The sequence below is a fragment of the Gambusia affinis genome, linkage group LG04 (genome assembly GCF_019740435.1).
Source record: "Gambusia affinis linkage group LG04, SWU_Gaff_1.0, whole genome shotgun sequence".
Lineage (NCBI taxonomy): Eukaryota > Metazoa > Chordata > Actinopteri > Cyprinodontiformes > Poeciliidae > Gambusia > Gambusia affinis.
This window is the reverse complement of record NC_057871.1, coordinates 16769127-16789391: the sequence shown is the minus strand read 5'-3', so window position 1 is coordinate 16789391 and position 20265 is coordinate 16769127. Positions and strand designations below refer to the sequence as shown.

Here is a 20265-nt window from a genome sequence, read left to right as displayed (position 1 = left end):
TTATCACTCCACGCAAAGCTTCCTCCATATCAAGCCATTTATCATCTTTCAAAAACAATCAGAGGCCATCATTGTCTCCAATGAAACTCATCATGAAAAACGTCCATTGTTGTTTTTGAAATCTAAATTTTAGCTCCTGTGAACCTGCCCTTTCACTTCTTCTTAGCATTTGACTTTTTTTTTAAATTATTATTCTGAAGATTATGGCTATTCTAAAACCACTTGATAAAGATAGTTTTTAATAGATGTTATGTATTTAATCTAACAACAAACTAAGAGCTGGAATCTTCAGGAAATATAAAAGTGGCAAATTGTTCATTTGGGTGTTCAACACAAGAGATTGCATATTTTCCACTTGGTGAAATGTTTTTTAGTCTCTGGTCTGTTTTTCACCTCTGATCCAGATTTACAAAACAGGAATATTATCCTCTTGTCATATGCTAACTCTGTTTGGTTTCAGGCTCTTAAGCTTTTCATACTCTTCAGCCGCCTGGCTCTTGCCTCATTTGGACTGAATAAAATAGAAGTGGAGATTTGTTTTTCTAAGTGCATGGGATTTTCCTTTTTTAAAGCCGCTCTTGCAATTACATGACAACTTGTTGTTTATAGCTATTCTTGATGATGCTGGAAAACCTGAATGGAATACCAACTAAGAATCATGTTGAAATAGTCGACAGTCTTCGCAAAAATGCAAAGCCATAAGGCCTAACTCCTTGTCACATGAATGCAGTCAACTTTTTTATCAGAGCAATGTCCAAGGCTTTGTTAGAAATGCAGCATTTGCTCAAATGCTCACAGAGGTGTGTCCATATTTGTGTAGTCTTTACAACCAATAATGGCGACATTTGTCTGCTAAGTATTGTTATATAGGCATGTGCAGCTAAAGCTCCTTGCAAAGTATTGATAAACATTTAAGCTCCTTCACAGGAGTTTATGTCCTAAAGACATACAATCTTTAGGACTTGATGTTATTGACCAACACAAAGTGGTGCATAATTGTGATATGAATGAAATGATTGATTAGAAAATCTAAAAAGAAGTGTTATTTTTTTGTCGGATGACGTCTGATTCTGTGTTTTGTAGCTACAAGCCTTTTGGGGTATGTCTACCAGCTTCACACATTTGCAGAGTGCTTGCATTTCCTCCACATGTGAATCTGTGCAGCTCCTCTTGTTTTAGTATGACTCTTTAGGCAACTTCTCTAAGTAGTGTTGACCTTGCCTAGTCTGTCTGTGTGGGTAGACATATTTTGGTTAGTTTGGATGTAAGCTGCACTGTGTTGTCTTTAATTGATGGATTGAACAACTCTCTGTGAGATGTTGTATTATATTGTTTTATGGCATAATTCAGCTTTATGCTTCTCCACACTTGTCTGCTGTTTTCCTTGGCCTTCACGGTTAACTTTGTTCTCTGTTCTGAGAGAACACCTGGTTTAACACCTTATTACCAGGGATTAATCCAATAACATAATCCCGTTATAATATAAACCCATTTGTTTTATTGGGTATTTTATTGGACTCATGTCTGTTTTCTAAACAGGTGCCCTTTGAAGGCAGTTGGATACACAACATTTTATTTAGGGGGTATAAGATCAAAGAACGCTGAATACGAATGCATGCCACACTTTTCAAATGTTCAGTTTTGAAACATTCTTAAAATAAAATTTTGTTTCCCACCCCTTCATGATTATATGCTTATTTATGCTGAATTATCACCTAATTTGCAATAAGATAGAAGGTGAACTCTTTGGTGTAAAATTGTGACGAAATGCATAAAAATGTAAGGTTTGTTCCTAGAAGTGTCTAGCATTAATATAATTTTGCGAACCTGTATAAATGCATATGAATCTTTGCACTGTAAAATGAGCTGGGATAACATCAGGCCTACTTATCTTTAAGCACAAATGTAAAAGCCCTTGTCCAATCACTGATATGTGGACTATTCCTTAGGATTTGTGAAACTGTGGCACTGTCGGCTCGCAGCCTGTTTTAGCTGCTGTCTCTGCCAGCAGCAGCCCTTTCATTCCCATCAGCGTAATGATCACTTGTTACCAACAGAAAGAGACAGAACGTAAGGTAGGAGGTGAGGATATGTGTAAATATAGTGTTTCTATAAATAAACTTTAATGGATTCTGGGACTTAAAGTAGAGTGCACACAGTGATGGCAAGACAGCAGAAATACTGATAGAGACGAAAACTAAGATATCTGACCATTATTACTTATTGTTATTATTTGCACTTTTAATGTGAGCCTTGAGGAATGTTTTCTGTCTCTCATGAGGCTAAAACGGAGCTCTTTTACAATTTTATGGGATCTTTCACAGGCCCCGATGAGCTGCTCTCACGCTTCACAGTTTGTTTTGAATAAAGTGCAAATTTCCAGAATTTTATTCGGTATCCCATTCTGTTTTTTGCTGCATCATTTGAAAAAGCAGCTATCCATTCTGTATTTCTGTGTAGTCCTTTTTGAAACTGATTTTTATTACTGAATGAAGTCCCTTGGGGCCCTTACATGCTTGCTGTTTTGGAACTGAGGTGAGTGGCATTAATTGTAATTACTTGAGACAGATTATTGTGTTGCTTTTGCAGGTGTGATGAATGTAACTAGAAACTGGAAAAAGTCCACAGCTCTAAACCAGGAAGGGAAACAACCCTGGCTTTATTGTCCTGTTGCACGATCTCATAAACATCTGTAGTTTTCTTTTAATTGTCCGATTTTAGTGAGTCTGATGAATGTAGCATGTTGACATTAAACAAGGCATGGGAACTATTTGGAGAAACAAAGGAGTCTTTGTGGAAGGAAAGCAGCATGTTGGATCTGTGCTCTCCAGGTTTTGACCAGAGGGGAGTTAATGGGCAGACAATTTCTTTTAAGTGCACCATTCCCATTTTGCCTTACTGACAGCTGAGTATTTTGTTGGACTCCTTCAACCAAGAATCAGCCTGACATACTTCACCAGTGTATTTCTTTTTACATTTGGAAGGTAGCCGGGAGTTTTTGGTCAGTCCCTCTTGAACACTTGCACTTTTTTGTTGCATCACAACCACCAACGTTCATCACATTTGGATTTTTATTTTTGATAAGACCAATAAAATGTAGTTGTTTGCCAAATAGATTGAGATCAGTCAGAATTAACTAAGAGTTTCTGTGAAACTAAGAGTTTCTTTGAAGTCTTGCCACAGATCCTTCATTGGTTTTAAGAGGAGAGATTGATTGCAGCGTTCTCACACATGAACATACTTTGATCTAAAACCACGCTGCTGTTTGTCTGTCTGTATGTTTGGGGTTAATGTCCTGCTGGAAGATGACGTCCAATGCCATCCCAAAACCTTTTGCATCAGCTGGCAGGTTGAACAGCTCTGTGTTTCTCTCTATCTTCTCATCAACCGTGTCACTGTTGAGGGAAAGTGTCCCCCCTGTATAATGTTGCCATTACCTTTTTTGAGAGTGGGGATGCAGCGATAATGGTAATGTGCAATGTTAACAGAAGCTCTACACAGTTTTTCAGTAGTGGATGTAAGTCATGGTGTATCACATGAGGATCCACATAAAACTACATTGGGGTTTGTGGTTGGAAAGTCACAGAATGGCAGTAATATTTCAAGGAATGAGAATACATTTTTTGAACACTTTGTTTGAATATGTAGAAATAAAAATGAAACAAACCTAAAAGTAACAAAATTTTAAAAGCCTGTTTAAATTTTTTAAGTTTCATTGGGTCAATTTTAGTTCCTAAAACTCCTGAAGAGGTTCGTCTGGACACTTCCATATTCTTAAGTGACCTACAGGATTATCCAGCTGATAATTGATTAGTTTCGCTTCCTAACAGATCATTTTAGGTGTCGACACTTAACAAAAGTTCCTACTTTCCAGATGACCTAAAACTATCAAACATGTCAGTTTGAGTAGCTTCTGGGAATGTTGTTTCTGTGGTGGCAGATCTTTGACCGACATAATTTTGTGTGCTCTGCAGCTAAAGGCATTCATGCAAAAATAATGAGGGCTTGTTGATGTGTCTAAGCAGTTCAGCAAAGAGTTTATTATTTGACACCAACAAATCTGGGCTCCTGATCTGACATGGTCTGAAATGCAACTCAATAGGCTCGGTGTATTTTTGTTTGTTCGCTTGTTTACAATAGTAGTGCTAATATTTAATCTGCACATAGTGTCTTGGTAATGGAAAGATTATTTGTTACATATTTCATTCTTTCCATCTGTCTGTCATCGGTTTCTTAAATCCGAAGATTTCTACTTCCCACTCGGTCAACACTCTGTCACATGCTCCACACAAACTGTTGTGTTGTAATCCACAACAGCTGAGGAATTGCAGGCAATAGTTGAGAAATTTGGTTATCTTGATAAGTCATAACTGTCCAAATCTGTCAGAACAGATGGCAAATATTATTCCGTAATCCTGTTTGAAGTAATAATGGACGTTGTTTTCTTACTAGGTGAAAGTGTGTCTAGCTTTGTTTTTTTGTTCAATCTTTTTTTTTTTTATTTTATTTTTTTTTTTTTATTTATTTATTTATTTATGATTTTCAAGAATAAACAGGCAAATTAGAGGACAAAACAACAAGAATAAAAATAAAAAAAACAATAAAAAAAAACAAAAAACAAAACAAAACAAAAAAACTAACCAGAGTCATCAAAATAAAAGTTCACAGAACAGAACAATCAAAACACTGTCAGCTAACAAAGGGTCTGATAAGAGGATAAAATAAATGTACATCAGATTGTAGAATGTTATCGAGCATGAGACCAAGCAAGTAAGAGACATATCTGAGGACATTGAATCAAACAGCCCACCATGGAATATGGAATAACAAGAAAAGATGAAAACAAGTTATAAACACAATAAACATGATTTAAACGGTAAATGAATAAAATAAATTATTAGAAAAAACAGGTCCAGATGTAAACGACAGTTATTTTAGCCTATTATTTTTTATGTATCTATTGAAAGGACCCCAAACATCCAGGAACTTATGATGATTGTCAGACAAAGAATATCGAATCTCCTCAAGATAGATACAGGACACCATATCATTAAGCCATTTCTTAAAACAAGGCAGGGTAGAGGATTTCCATTCCAGAGAATAACCCGCTTTGCATACCACTAAACCAAACATTAGAGACTGTTGTAGGGACATGGGAAGAGCAAGAGAGGATTTAGAGCAACCCAAAATGATCAAATGGCTATCCGGACAGAGAGGTTTGTCATAAGCGCTATAAAATTCAAAAATCTTGCACCAGAAGTCCATTAGTTTAGGACAGGAGCAAAACATGTGACCCAGGGTCCCATCATCTAATTTACATTTGTCGATTTTGGTGAGACGAGGGAATAGCCTGTTGAGTTTAGTTTTAGAAAAGTGCAGCCGATGGATAACTTTGAATTGAATAAGTTGCAGTCTAGAGTTAATGGAACAGGTCTTAATTCTCGAAAGAGACAAATCATTGCTCGTCCGAAATCTCACCAAGTAAATCAGAAGCCCAGGCCTCTTTTATATGCCAAGTAGACGGGATGAACTGAAAAGATTAACAAACTGAGAAATTAGATTTTAGAGGTAGGGGCTTTTTATAAGCTCAAGAAACAATGCTGTGCCGGTAAGGTTTCATAGTGGGGAGGTGCTGTTTTACAAAGTTCCGAGCTTGCAAGTACCTAAAAAAATGACTAGACGGAAGACCAAATTTAGATTGTAGTTGCGTGAAGGAAGCAAAGTGATTATTAATGTATAAATCCTTAACAGCAACTATCCCCTTATTTAACCAGTGCTTAAAAACTACATCCATATTACCTGGCTTAAATGTTGAATTCTGACAGATCGGGGCATAGATGGACAAGCCAGGGAGATTCAGTACATTCTTTAACTGCTTCAGAATCCTGAGTGAATTTCTTAGTATAAAGTTATCCTTCAGCAACTGAAAGGACAGAGACGGATTGAAAACAATACTGCAGCTGAGGAAGAAGAAGTCAGCTCCAATAACGCAAGGTTTTCATTCAATGGCCATTTGGGTAGTAGCGAAGTCAACCAATTCACCCCTCGGACAGAGCTGAGTCCAGAAAACCCAGGATCTGGCATTACATGCCCAGTAATAGTATCGAAAACAGGAAGGCCTAGGCCCCCTCCGTAGGTTTCTGTAGGTGAGATTTTGATATTCGAGGGTGTTTACCAGCCCAGACAAAAGGGATTATAATAGAGTCTATCATCTTAAAAAGGAAGCAGTGAGATAAATGGGTATATTCTGAAAAGATAGATAAATTTCGAAGGAGCACCATCTTGACAGCATTAATGCGACCAATCAATGAAAGAGGAAGGTGCCTCCACATGTTAGCCATGGATTTAATTTTGTTGATTAAATCCAAAAAATTATGTTTAAAAAGGAGTTTAGGGTCTTTTGTGATATTTATCCCCAGATACTCAAAATGACTAGTGGAAACTTTGAATGGCAGATTGCTAAGAAAAGCAGCGTTTAGACCGTCTGAAAGAGGCATAAAAGACTTTATCCCAATTAATGGTGAAACCGAAAGCTATTTATAAGAGTAAGAAGTGGAGAAAGAGAGACTGTGATGTCTGAAAGGGTCAGGATAACATCGTCCGCATACAGACCAATGGGACTATCTGTAGCATAGTCTGCAATGCCAGAGATCAATGGATGAGTCCTGATGGAAATAGCAAGGGGTTCCATGGCCAGTGCAAATAGTAATGGAGAAAGACAACACCCCTGTCTGGTTCATGATGCAATAAAAAAGAAGCAGACCTGTCGTGATTAGTCAGAACTGAGGACCTTGGCTGAGCGTAAAGCATTTTTAATAAAGTCATAAAATTATCGCCAAAGCCAAATTTTTGGAGAACCATAAACAAATAGTCCCATTCAATTTGGTCGAATGCCTGTTGAGCATCTAGTGAAATAACTGCGGAGGCAGGAAGGTTGGTCTGGTACATAACACTTAAGAGTCGACGTGTGTTTGAAAAGGAATACCTATTGGGGATAAAGCCAGTCTGGTCGGGATGGATAAGATGAGCTATATGCTTATTTAAACGAGTAGCTAGTACTTTGGCTATAATTTTTTGGTCACCATTTAGTAAGCTTAAAGGACGGTATGAGGCAACATTAGAGCAATCCCTGCCCTTCTTAGGGAGAAGACAGATATGAGCATCATACAAACTCTGGGGAAACACTCCCTCCACCAAAGAAGAGTTCAACATACGCAGAAGAAGAGGGGCAACCTGGTCCAAATAACATTTATAGAAATCAATTCCAAACCCATCCGGACCACAAGCCCTACCAGGAGATAAAGAACGTATCGCGGATTTAATTTCTTCAATAGTAAAACTGAGTCCAGGTATGCCCCTGGATTCATCCAGGACAGGCACATTTAAATTGTTTAGAAAGTCTTTAATATCCGTGCTGGTAGCACTACTCTTGGAGGTGTATAAATCACTGTAATAATTGAAAAAGGCATCATTAATGAGTTTAGGATCAGTTAACAGTTGGCCAGAAGGAGAAGTGATTTTATGAATAGCTCTATCTGCCAGAGTGCCTTTTATTTGTCTAGAAAGCAATCTATCAGGTTTATCCGCCAGTTCAAAATGCTTTTGTTTAAGTTTGCGAATGCAATTACCAACTTGTTCACCAAGCATGTGGTTATATTCAGATTTTATCTTCAGAATGGCATTAAGTATATTTTCATCATTTGTATTCTGGTACCTGTCCTCCAAAGCAGACAATTCAGCCTGAATATCTGCAAAACGCTGTGATCTGGCCCTTTTGGCAGAAGACTGATAGGAAATAATGTTGCCCCTCAGAACCACCTTAAATGACTCTAGACACATCACCTTTGTCATTAAAGAAGAAAATCTGAAATTTTAGCTGAAATGAAGTCCTTAAGTGCTTGATCCGAATTGATGGGGGGGATAAACCTCCAGTTAAACGATGGAGCATGAAGATTAAAGTGGATCTGAAGTAAGAGAGGGGCGTGATCTGAAATTAAGATCCCGTGATAGAGAGAACTGACTGTACGTGAAATCAATTTAGAATCAATTAAAAAGTGGTCAATTCTGGTAAAACTACCATGGAAGGGGAAAAAAGAGTATTTATGATCGGAAGGATGCTGAAGCTCCAGATATCAACTAAGTTTAGTGACTTAATTAGATTATTTATAACAGACACTGATTTCAAAGAAGAAGCAACCTTATTGGAGGACCTATCCAACACTGGGTCGAGATAACAGTTGAAGTCACCTCCTATAATCAAGTCCCTATTATTAAATTGTGCAATAATATCAAATATCTTGCAGAAAAGTCGGGACAGTCACAATTTGGGGCATAAATATTCAAAAGGGCAACAGGGATGGAATTAATTTCGCCAGTGACAAGCACATACCTCCCCCCTGGATCTGCAGTCATTGAGTTAAAAATAAATGGGATAGACTTGCGAATAAGGATTGCAACCCCTCTAGCCTTGGAAGAAAAATTAGCTTGGTAAACCTGAGACACCCAAGAAGATCTCAATCGTCTCTGCTCAGTTGGATGAATATGAGTCTCCTGCAGAAAGACAATATCAGATGAAAGTGATTTTAGGTGTGAAAACACCTTCGCTCTTTTAAGAGCCATACCAAGGCCTCTACAGTTCCAGGAAACAAAATTAATAGGACTCATGCTCGACTTAAAAGTACTATTATCCTGCATTTATCACAACGTAAAAAAAACAGCTGACAGGGTAAACAAAACAAAACACAGGCAACTTAACAGCAACAAGGTAAAAACAAAAACCCCAAAACTCACCCTTGCCGCAACATGAACAAAGCGGCATATCCCAGAATCTAGAGTGGAGGCTGCCGGGTAACAGAGCAAAAAAAAGAATCACAAGTGGGCAATCTAAACCCAACACCCCGTGTTTACCTCCAGAAATTGTATAAAGTATTTAGTGTGCACCAAAGCTTAATCGAACTAGCAAACTAACTAGCATAGAATGATTAACAAAGTCATTTATTATGAGACAAAGAATTGGCAAACCGCTCTGCATCAGCCGGTGAAGTGAAGGATTTCACAGTGCCATTTAAAGACACTTGCAGCTTGGCAGGAAAACGCAGGGAACAAGTGGCTCCGGCCTCCACCAGCCTCTTCCTCACGGTGTTTTTTTGTTCAATCTTTCAGTGGAAAAAAAAAATATGTCATGTGATGCAGCCAGCGTGCAGCTCCTGGCTGATTTTTGATTTGATTCAGATTTGATTTTGTTTTTTGTGTTTTTGGCAAATGACCTAATAAGGAGGAAAACTGGGATATGGATTTTTTTTTTAATTGAGGTGGTCATTTTGAATGGAACAAATAACACGAGTTACCAGGTTATTCTCATTTGTGTATCATGTCCCTAACTTTGATCTGATTTTTAATGAAACACAAAAGAAGTGCATTGCATTTCTTAGTTTTGATTTGTTCAATGAAGAAAAAAAAATCACTGTGATTTTGCTCATCGACAATAGAAAACCTGCACAGTACAACAATAATGATTAGATTTCATTATATTCTTTTCAAATAACACTTGTATCCTATTTCTTATAATGATACTTAAGAGTGTGAATTCCATGTACAGTTTATTGATGCTGCATTGAGACTACAAATTACTGAATTCCTAACTTTCACAGTTGCAAATGATTTAAGTATTTAATGCAGTGATAATTGTGTGTTTTAAAGATAAAATTAACTACAGTTAGTGAAGCACATTTTCAGATGAGTTAATGCTGATGTAAATAAAAACCATATTTTTTAAAATGTGTCTGTTGGGATGTGAAGCGGTTTGACCTTTTTCAATCTCTCACTTTTTAGTCAGTGCTTGACCTTATTCCTTAGTTTAATAACATTTTTGTTAGATAAGCTTGCTCCTTATCTTATCTGGTGTTGGCTGATTGAATGGTGTTATCATGTCAAGGAAATGTCATCCATTATTACAGATGCATTAGTATGCAAGTTCTTCTGTTTCATGGTAATTACAATGAGGCTTTTACAAATCTCACTTTACAATAGAAAGACATATTTACTATAGAAAACATCTGAAAAAGTTGGATTATAAGTATTTCCCAGGTTTGTATACCCATTGATAAATAACAGTATTGCCAATCCAATTCATTTGTCCAAAACAAATTTTTAAAAATAGAGTGCTGATGATCTGAATCGTTGCCTTAGACGTTGTAGGGTTATACGCCACAATTTAGTTGAAGCGTGTTCTCTGGACATTGCACTGCAGCTGTTGCTGGAGGAGTTGCTTAAGGTTTTGCAGTCAGCTGATACTTGGGATGATCTCAACACAAAACATTTTAGTTTGTCGTGTCACTAGTTTGTCAGCATTCTTAAGAACAGGTTCGGTACTGTTGGGCAGCTGGCTGCTTTCTGTTTGTCTCCACAACATGAAGTCAGGGAGGTATTGGTATTTAATTGTTGATTAAAATGCCACACGCACAACAGGGCGTATAGTGGTGGGGGAAAAAACTGCTGAAATTATGTCATTTGAATCACAATTGCACAATTTAATAATACCTAGTGACCTTCAAGTCCAGCCAAAACAACAGTTTTGAGAACAGAGATATTTAGTTTTAAATAAACCACTCTGTTTTTAGTTGTGTTGACCCATACTTTAAGGTTGGAATTCTACCTACATACTATGCATAAAAATGCCTCTCATAGCACAACAGAGACGGTGGGATCAAAGTTCAGGTTTTTCCAGAGTTACAACCTGTTAGACCTTACCTGTTTAAAAAAATGAGGGAGTGTACAACCACATTCAGAGAACATTCTCAAATGTGTCTTGTCATTTCTTACCCTTTAACATTTAATATGGCTAGAGTATCTGTAATACTGGCACAGCACTAAAGGGAACACTGAGATGCGAGACCGTCATTTGTTGCCCTTTCAGCCAACGCTCAGGACAAACCATTACCAGCCTAAGTAAACAACAGGATTCAAGTAAGGACTTCCTCTAATCTCTCTCTTGGCAACCTCTGAAGTGTTTTCATGCTTTTCTCTGCTTGGTGTTTTTCTCGTGCAGTTTGCCTTCCGTCTCTCAGCAAGCGTCCTCTTGATGTCAGTGATGTCCTCTACAACAGCAGAGCGTGACATTTGAGATTCTCTACAGGAGCTAATATGTTGCATTTGCAGCAAGAAATGAGCAGAGTGACTCCCAGAAATAACCTCACAGAAAGCTAATTGAGTTTTGTAAAGTGAAAACTGACCGCCTGTTCTCCTGTTTAAAGCTCAGGTGCATTTAGAGAATTGTCAGGATTTGTAGCTGGAATTGGTAAGAGTTGCTTCTTACGTTTATCTTTTTTCTTATTTCATTAATACTATTTTATCTACTGGTCATTTTCAGATAAATATCTATTGGTATGTATCTGAGAGATGCCCTTTTGTACTACAGATGGCACTTTTTCCTGATGTAGCAGTTTCTTAAAAAGTGAGGCATAAATTTATTTCTGCTATAAAGATGACCCTAATTGATCTAGTTGCCAAAAGTTGTCATCATTAAATATTGCAGTCATGGTGTTAATAACCAATGATACATTTGTTCTGAATGTCTCTGTCTTTTCCAAAATGTACTCCCCCACTTTCCCTGAGCTTGGTTACTGAGATCTGTATTAGATAGGACATTGAAAGTCCACCCATAAGGCCACAACCCAGATATATAATGAAGTAATGAGATAATCAAAAAATCAATATATGGCACTTAAAGTATAACAGGCTACCAAGCATTGAATATTAGTGACCTTCCAGTATTGTCCTTCCAGTGACAATTTTAAACACATTGAAATTGTGATAATTGCTACTTCATTTTCTCTATGAGAGAAGTTTGACTGATGAGCCCACCCACCAGGTCATGTCTGCACATTTAAAGTTAACAAAAGTCACACCACTGTTACCATCCCAGCAACTCTGTTGGTATATGTTGCAACATTTTAAACAAAATAAGTATCGGAAGATCAGGGTTTTTAGAGACTGGTAATTGGCGAAGGGCCAGAAAACTGCAATCAGTGCACCTCTACTATTTGATATATTGTAATATATATAAAATATTTTTGGCAGATTTCTTCCTCTTATGGTAGGTTGGCTGTTAACATTACCTTATGCTCTTAGGTAGGTTTACTGCTTCTCTTTTGCAGATTCAGGAGCTTTATAGATCTTTTCTTATTGCTCTTAAATATCAGAGTGTGGGTTATATAGCACGGCTGGGTTTAAAGCTCATTCTGTTTGTTGTCTCATAAGCAGAATCTCTCGTAAAATTGAGAGTTTTCCTTGTAAGCAAAGGTTTCCAAAACTTGTCCCCAGTTCTTCTTGCAATGTTAAATGCTGTTTAAACTTCTAGCAGCACTTCCCCATTTTGTTTCTCAGCCATGATTGTTTAGATAAGCCTTTGCATGGATGAGCGTCTGTGTAAATGTTCTTTTTTTGGCTGTTTATTAAGGAGTTAGTATTACCTTTTTAAAAGTGTGTGTGTATAAAAGCAAAAATATAGCCAATTGCCTGAATTCTTGTAGTAACTATTTGTTAAGACCACTGTTATTGCTTCTATTTCGCAAGAGAGTGATGAGGGGGGAGCAGTGGTACAAGGCATGACATGATGGCCCATTTTCTCTACTTCCCTTTTGTCCCAGATCCAAAAAGTCTGAAAAAATGTGACTTTTAAAGTGATCTCACACTGGTCATGTTATGGTCAGAAACCACCTCTGTAGTAAGTCAGCTGTTTCTGAACATCACATCATGAGGAAAACTGTATGATGTTGGGTGAGTGTGGGGGTTGTTTGTTTTTGATTCACATATTGACTTCCTAGATTTCAGTTGACAGCAATGTGAGAATACTAATGTGTGGCTGTGAAGTTGTACTGAGAGAACAGATGAGGCAGAGCAACCCTTCAAGAATCTCCCCACATAAGCGGGCTATGCGTTTCAATATGACTGGCATTTAACTGTATGGCTGTTTGAAAGAGATAAAAAAATAAATAAAATTTATTTCTTTAAAAACCCAAGACGTTTCATATTACTCTTATTTATATTTGAATAATTCTCTTCATTTTTGCTAAGCACAGTTGAAACTTTAGTTGAGTATTTTGATACTTCCCAAGTCCAGTAATTTGTTCTGTCTCCATGTCCTTGTACACACTGTGATCAGTATGTTGAAAAGATCAATTAACATCAATGGTAGAAACACAAAGTGGGTTTCCTTCTATGTTGTGCTTAAGTTTGTAAATTGTCCCAGATAACACTGAAATCAAATATTATGATTATCAGAATGAACAGCGTAACCGTTTATAAGTATGTAGAAACAACATCCATTCATTCAGTGTGTTCAGTTCCCAAAAAGCTTAAAGCAGGAAGTGATAACCCACATCCAAAAGCCAACTTTTTGGTCATATTTATTTAAACTGTGAATTTGTTTTGAAAGTAAAGAATGGGACAATATAACAGTTTGGCCAACTCACTTCTAAATGTGGCTTCTGATGAGCTACATTTAAAAATTTTAATTTACTTGCTATTCAGTGTTGTCAGGTTCTGATTTCATCAGAAGATAAAAATCAAATCCAACTTTATCCCGCTTTTTTTTTTTTTCTTTTCTTTTTTTAAGCTGCTATTGGAGGATTTTCAGAATTGTGTTGACATGCTATCCAATTCCGAATGCCTTCTACAATGGCTCATTGTGTTGCAGTGCACCAAAAGCTGGCTAACCAGGGATAGAGGTTGCTGGCAGATTGCCTGACTGGGTAACGAGCTCACTCATGACCCATGTGACAATGAGTGGGTGAGTGGAGTCTGTAAATGAGTGAGCCAGTTTGACCTGCCACCTCCACAGCACAGACAAAACACAAGGACATGAATGCCAGATGTCACCATGCTATTAGCAGAACTCTATTTTCTCCAGAGGATGTCACAAAGATGCAAATAGAGATAAAAATTTGAATATGAATTTGTATTATTAATCTGTTTGAGAGTTTTGGCCTTTTCGCAGCCTCACGAAATGTCGATGGAAAGCTATTAAAACCTTACAGCAGATACCATTCTCAAGGAAATGGCGTTGCAATACTCTGTTTTGATAGCTTAGCATTTTTTATTACAGATTGGATTTAATTTTTGCCTTGTCAGATGGTTGAAATCCTGTTAAGAATTTGGCTGTTATTTTTGGCTTAGTTATTAAATATTTTAGAAGTGGCATTTTACTACAGTATTTTTTAATTTGGGCTCATCACACATACTCTTCAGACAGTAGATGGTCATATTCTGTCTATTTCTGCTTGACTATTCCGTTTCTTATTTTGGCCTTATTTAGAGGTTTTTGGGGGGTTTTCAGCCTTTTTGTCCTCTACAAGTTTAAACTAAACAAAAATATTAACATGTTGGTTATGAAATGCAATTCTATAATTTCTTTGTCTTTCAATGAAAGTTTTCTGTGATGTTTGTTGGTACAACTGTAGAGATAAGTCACACTCGTCTGGCATTACTGCATTTCAACGGATCCAAATATTTGAATATTCACTTTAAACTCTGTTTATTTTTTGCAGACTGACTCAGTGGCCGTACTGAAATGACCAGCCAGGATCCTAGCCATGGAGCGAAATCCACAGATAAAAAGCCATCTGTTGTGGCCCCTAAACTCCATGTCCAGCGATCACCATCAAAGGAGGCCATTACCATCCACTTCTCAGCTCTTGGGAAGGAGGAAGAGGAGGAAGAAGAGGGTCTGTTCATCGCAGCCCGTCCTACAGCTTCAGCTCCTCTGGACGACTCTAATATCGTGACGGCCGTGGAAGCAAGTGAGGAAATGTTTGACGGGGCATCTCTGGATTCTGCAGCCGGTGTTGCTGTCATCCCTGAATCCTCTGGGTTTTCTCCCAGTTCAAGTAATCAAACTAACCGTTTTCCTACACAAATTCTGTCTTCGCATGTCCCTGAGCAAAAGGCCTCATCTGCCAATTCTTCTCCCATAAAATCTCTGAGCTTTCCCTCCACCTTGGGCTGGGCAAAGTCACCTTCCTCAGACATCGAGTCCCGTGAAGGGGCTTCCTCTGCTCCGACATCCTCAGTTAGACACAGACAACTCATGAAAAGTCTTGTCAAATCTTTATCATCGGATACATCCCAGGACTCGTCCTCTTCTTCCACATCTTACCGTCTTCCAGATTCTCGTCTTAACCTGAGTCTTTTAAAGCAATTTGCACAGTCAAGGATGCCGTCTGCTGCCGTGGCATCAGTTAACGACTCTAAAACTGCCCCCTCCTCACCGTTGGTGTCGCCAGACAACCGAAGCTTCTTTAAAGTCTCGGAAGTTGAAGCACGATTCGAAGACACTAAGCGGCGTCTCACGGAAGCCATTTCCGAACCACTCCAGCTACTCAGCAAGATCATGGATGAAAAGAGTGGTGGTGGCATTTACCGGCCTAAGGGGCTCTCTGCCAGTGCCACAGAACTCTCCACCATCAGTTCTGTCTGTAGGAACCAGGAGAGCAACAACAACAACTACTGCATCAAAGAGGAAGATGGAGTTGACGTTCAGGCAGAAAGCCCCAACAGTTGGACCTCTGTTGGAGTCGAATCACCTGGTGAGCCCTCTGCTGACTCTAAAAGCCCCAACAAATTATCTTTACTTAACTTGTCTGCGCTGGCAAAACAGGAGGAGGAGGACTTTTGCATCTTGAACAATGAAGACTTTGAGACTTGCACTGACACAGAGGGTGAGAGTAATGAAGGAACTACTACTACTCAAGCTGACAGTCAACTCTCACAAAGTGGCAGTTTGAACCCAAGCAATGACGACGAATGTGAAGAGTGTGAGCAAGCACCTTATGTGCCATACTATACTCTCGCTCTCCTTACTCTTGTGGTCTATGGATGCTTTGTGTTGCCATTTCCAGGCTATATTAGAGGAATACTATTTGGGATTGGGGTAGGATTCTTTTTGGCCATCGGTGTTGTTTGGCTCACGGGGCCAAAATCACGTGGACTTGAAAAGAGACATTCAAGAAAGCTCTCGAAAATTATCAGGTTGGACGTTAAAGAGCCAGAAACATACAAGGTCGGTTATTTCCACTTTTTTATTATTTCATTCTTCTATGCTGTTGCCATTTTTCAGCTCCACAATAGTTTTTTTAAGATATGTAATTTTAAAAACATAAATGCTGAGATCATTCAGTGTCCTGTATGCTAAAAAAAAAAATGCATTTTTTATTTTGAATGTGGTATCACAAAACTACATTGAGTTGCCAAATTATTGTGCAGTTTGGCTAAACCATGTTATTAAAAATTGTTCAAACTGGTCAAATAATAGGATTAAAATATTTAGAAAATAATTGCAATAAAGAAATGCTTTCTTTAAAAAAAAAACATGGCAAATGTGACTGAATTTAGCTAGATAAACTTTAATAACCATATATTAACATTTTTCTTGCAGCTTTGTATATTTATTTGGAGTTGTATAATTACTATTATGTTCATTTACATTTAAATGTGATAAATGTATAAAAAAAGAACAGTCAAAAGTTGTGAAAGAGGGCTGTTACTAATGGCATACCAAACTCCTCCTTCATGCTCACTGATTTTTCATTAAATAAAATAGTGACGTCATTGTCCAACTGGAATTGGAGCTGATAAGGTGACGGTAAATATGAGTTGGAAGTTAGGTCTCCAAGCCACTGCCTGCTGCATTGCAGCATTTGTCCTAACAGACCAGCAAGCTCTCCACAAATAAAAAAAAAACTTTCTGTTTTTAATTCCTCATTTCAGCTGCAATCTACAGTGTTGTGATCTGTATTAGTAAAATGACTGTAAAGGTAAATGGCCTGTGCTTGTATGCGTGCAGGGAAAACAAAGACTCTTTACGATGCTCTATGTAAGAGACCTCAACACCAGTATTTAAGGGTTGATGTGGTCTGTTGATATTTAACATGCTCTTTGGGTTAATAGTCTTCAAGTTTCTGATTTCAGCTCCAATATAGTGCAGTGAAGCATTGTCTATATTCAACTGATATGTTATTCTTTCAGGGCTGGATGAATGAGATATCAAACTACGACCCAGAAACATACCATGCCACACTTACTCAGTCTGTGTTCGTTCGCCTTGAGGGCTCTGTCATTCGTCTTTCCAAACCCAACCGCAACATTTCCCGCCGTGCTGGACACAGCGAACCAAAGCCTGATGTGAGCTTTGTCAGTCAGAAGATATACGACCTTCGCAACAGCAAGGTATGCTTTCACACTACTGTCTTATTACTCACTTAATACTGTCTCATATTTTCAAAATATAATCTTAGACATCCCTACACCTTTGAAGATTATCTTCAAAGCTCTTCATAAACTCTATAAAAAGTAAATCTGCAAATAATAGCTCAGTATGTGATAACTTCCATTGAAATTATAGCAATGGTATTAGCTTTTTGGAAAATAATAAATATATGATGACCTGAGAAGTCTGTTCCCCCCCACCCCCACATGTCTTCCCTCAGATCTATTTAACGCCTTTAAATCTAGCCAAAAAGAGAGTATGGAACAAAAAATATCCCATCTGCATTGAACTTGGGAGACAAGCTGACTTCATGTCAAAGATAGATGAGCCAGATGAGGGCAGGTTGGAGGATGGCGAGACTTTGAGTGCTGGGATTAATCAAGAGGGAACCAGTGAAGCACAGGACCGGCGGTCCTCCCTGTCCAAAAGAGATCTGACCATCTTCCTGTTTGGACGGACGGGGAGGGAGAAAGAGGATTGGTTTCAGCGCTTCCTCTCAGCCTCTAACGTCAGAGTGAATATGAAGAAAGTACCTTCTGTTGGGATCAGTACAAAAGGTCAGAGACTTTATTTATTTATTTATTTATGTATTATGACTTGTCTGTTGATAATTTTCTTAATCCTTAAGTCAAAATCCCTGTTAGGATAACTTAAGATGGTAATCTGTAATTTGTTACAGCCACGATCTCGGCCGGTCACAGCCCCAGAAGTAGCCGCACCGTTAGCGACGAAGCCATGGCGCCACTGTTCAAGTCAAGAGACTCCATAAGCTCCCTGACACTATCAGGGAGTTCCAGGAGCAAGCTGCTTTTAGAATACAGTGTGTACATGGCCTCCTTGCTGCAAAACCACCGGGCAGACAATCTCACATCTGCCGGCTTTGCTGAAAGCCCGCAGAGCAGCCCTGGAACTGATAAAAAGGTATAGTGAGTTTATTATCCTTTTATAAGCTTAAAATATTTGGCTCTCTTTTTAACTTAACTTTTTCAGTTAATTTTTTTAAGGTGATAAACCTGTCACCTCATTTGCTGTTTGTGTGTTCATAACATGAATGGCGGAGGAGCATAATAAAATGCAGCAAGTTGAATGTTTCATACTCCTGTTAACGGGAACTTTGTGTTTAGGTTCAGAGCAATACATCAGCTCAGGAGCAGCCCAAGGGACAGGAAGAGGACTCTGTTGCCTGGGTGAACGCAGCCCTTGGCAGACTCTTCTGGGACTTCCTGACCGAGCCCTACTGGTGTGAACAAGTCTCCAAGAAGATTCAGATGAAGCTCAGCAAGATACGAGTGAGTGTAACAAGACCTGGGGACGCTTTTGTTCTTAGAGTGCAAAAAATTCCCTTTCTTTCCCATTTTATTGTCCTGTTTGAACTTCAGTAAGTTATCTTTAGTGCATACAAATGGCTAAATGCATTAAGCTGCTCTCATGTGAGTGGCTGTTTCACATGGCATTGTGTTTACGAACATTTACCTGATGAAGCGTAGTTGTTGATGGAGGTTCAGACTGTACGCTTGGGTCTCTTTCAGCTGCCTTACTTCATGAATGAGCTAACCCTGACAGAACTGGACATGGGGACAACCACTCCCAGAATTCTTGGAGCATCTGCACCTTCCGTTGACTGCCGAGGCAAGAGATGGATCACACTACACAGACAGACATACACTCCTAGGGGTTAATCACACATTTCCTCAAACATTGCAACCTATATCAGCTCTGTGATAACGCACATCAAGGGAAGATAACCTTATTTCTTTTTGGTTTGTAACCAAGTTGCAGATTTTGAATTTAATGTGTTACATGATTATCGGGCTTTGAGTCCCACAGTGTTCCTCATGTAACATTGTCACGGGCTTATCATTCCATATGCAAATATTGTTGAACAGTTGCTTTGACAAAGCTACCCCAGTGTGTGCAACATGCTGACAGGCTCCCATTGAAAATTTGCTTGAAATGCCCATCCTACCTAAGCTGCATTAATTCAAAGTAAGGATATATATTACTGTGTTTTACTGGTTGTACAGTAGTTATCCTTTATTAGAACAGAAAGTGTATGAATATACTGACAAAAACATTTTGTGACTTCTGAATTCACCAGACATTCAGAACAGTTTCACTCATTAAAAACAGACAAGATATTTTTTTTTTTTTATGTACAAGTTCAGTACAGTATGCTTTGGAGCTTATCAGGCAGTCAGCTCACAGGAGAAACATTGCTCCTGTGTGTGTTTAGAGTACAACCGTTTGTCTTATCTATGGTTGCTGTTACATTGTCACTGTGACCAAGAGTACCTCAGGGCTTTGTTTTATGCTGTCCTTTGCTATCACTTTAGAAGCTTTGCATGGCTGGATGTTTTGCAGAATGTAAAAGATTTTACAGTGCAGTGTAAATGATTTCATATTGATTCTCAAATTACCGTACAATTGGCAGAAATGTGCTGCAGTGTGAGCAGGTCAGAGTTTTTTGGGTGCAGTACAGACTGGTCATAAACGCATAACCAGGATGTGTGCCTGTGGAATTAATATGTGAAGCTTAAGCCTGTACTGAGAATATGAGACTTGAATTTTGACTAAACACGAAAAAGTGTGGATGATTTTGAGTTACTAATATCTTGGTGAACCTTTTTAAGAAAAAAAAACATGGTAACACATTTAATAGAAACGGCCTTTATGGTTTTGGCGCAACTTATTAAATTCAGGTGTAAGAGTTCACACATAAAAAGTCACATAATACTAAAAACAATATATGTAGAAAAGATTAACAAAAACACCAGTGATGGTGTAATATTATATTTACTATTGTTATAGTATATTATAATTTCAGAAATAGTTTGTTTACATTTTTTTCCCCAAACATTCAGACTTCAGGATTAAGCTTTGGTTCTGTTTTGTCATTATTCCATACAGTCTGTCTTTTCATCACATGTATATTTGCTGCTCTATATTGTTATTTTCTGTATTCCCTTTCCTTTTTATATTCCTCTTTGTGGGTATGCTCTTTA

General features: G+C 38.2%; 1 protein-coding gene across 4 annotated transcripts in view; it reads left to right on the top strand.

The window, feature by feature from the left end:
* LOC122830004 (testis-expressed protein 2-like) overlaps positions 1–20265 on the top strand; it is a 28371-nt gene that overhangs the window by 2264 nt on the left and 5842 nt on the right. For 3 of the 4 annotated variants that reach the window (XM_044115023.1, XM_044115025.1, XM_044115022.1), the window contains exons 3-8: positions 14547–16057; positions 17023–17223; positions 17484–17820; positions 17943–18184; positions 18388–18552; positions 18793–18892. In XM_044115023.1, coding sequence (XP_043970958.1) covers positions 14570–16057; positions 17023–17223; positions 17484–17820; positions 17943–18184; positions 18388–18552; positions 18793–18892 — 2533 coding nt within the window. In that variant the 5' untranslated portion in view covers positions 14547–14569. Of the gene's footprint in view, positions 1–11047; positions 11297–14546; positions 16058–17022; positions 17224–17483; positions 17821–17942; positions 18185–18387; positions 18553–18792; positions 18893–20265 lie in introns of all 4 variants that reach the window. The other variant, XM_044115024.1, reaches the window with a different exon arrangement.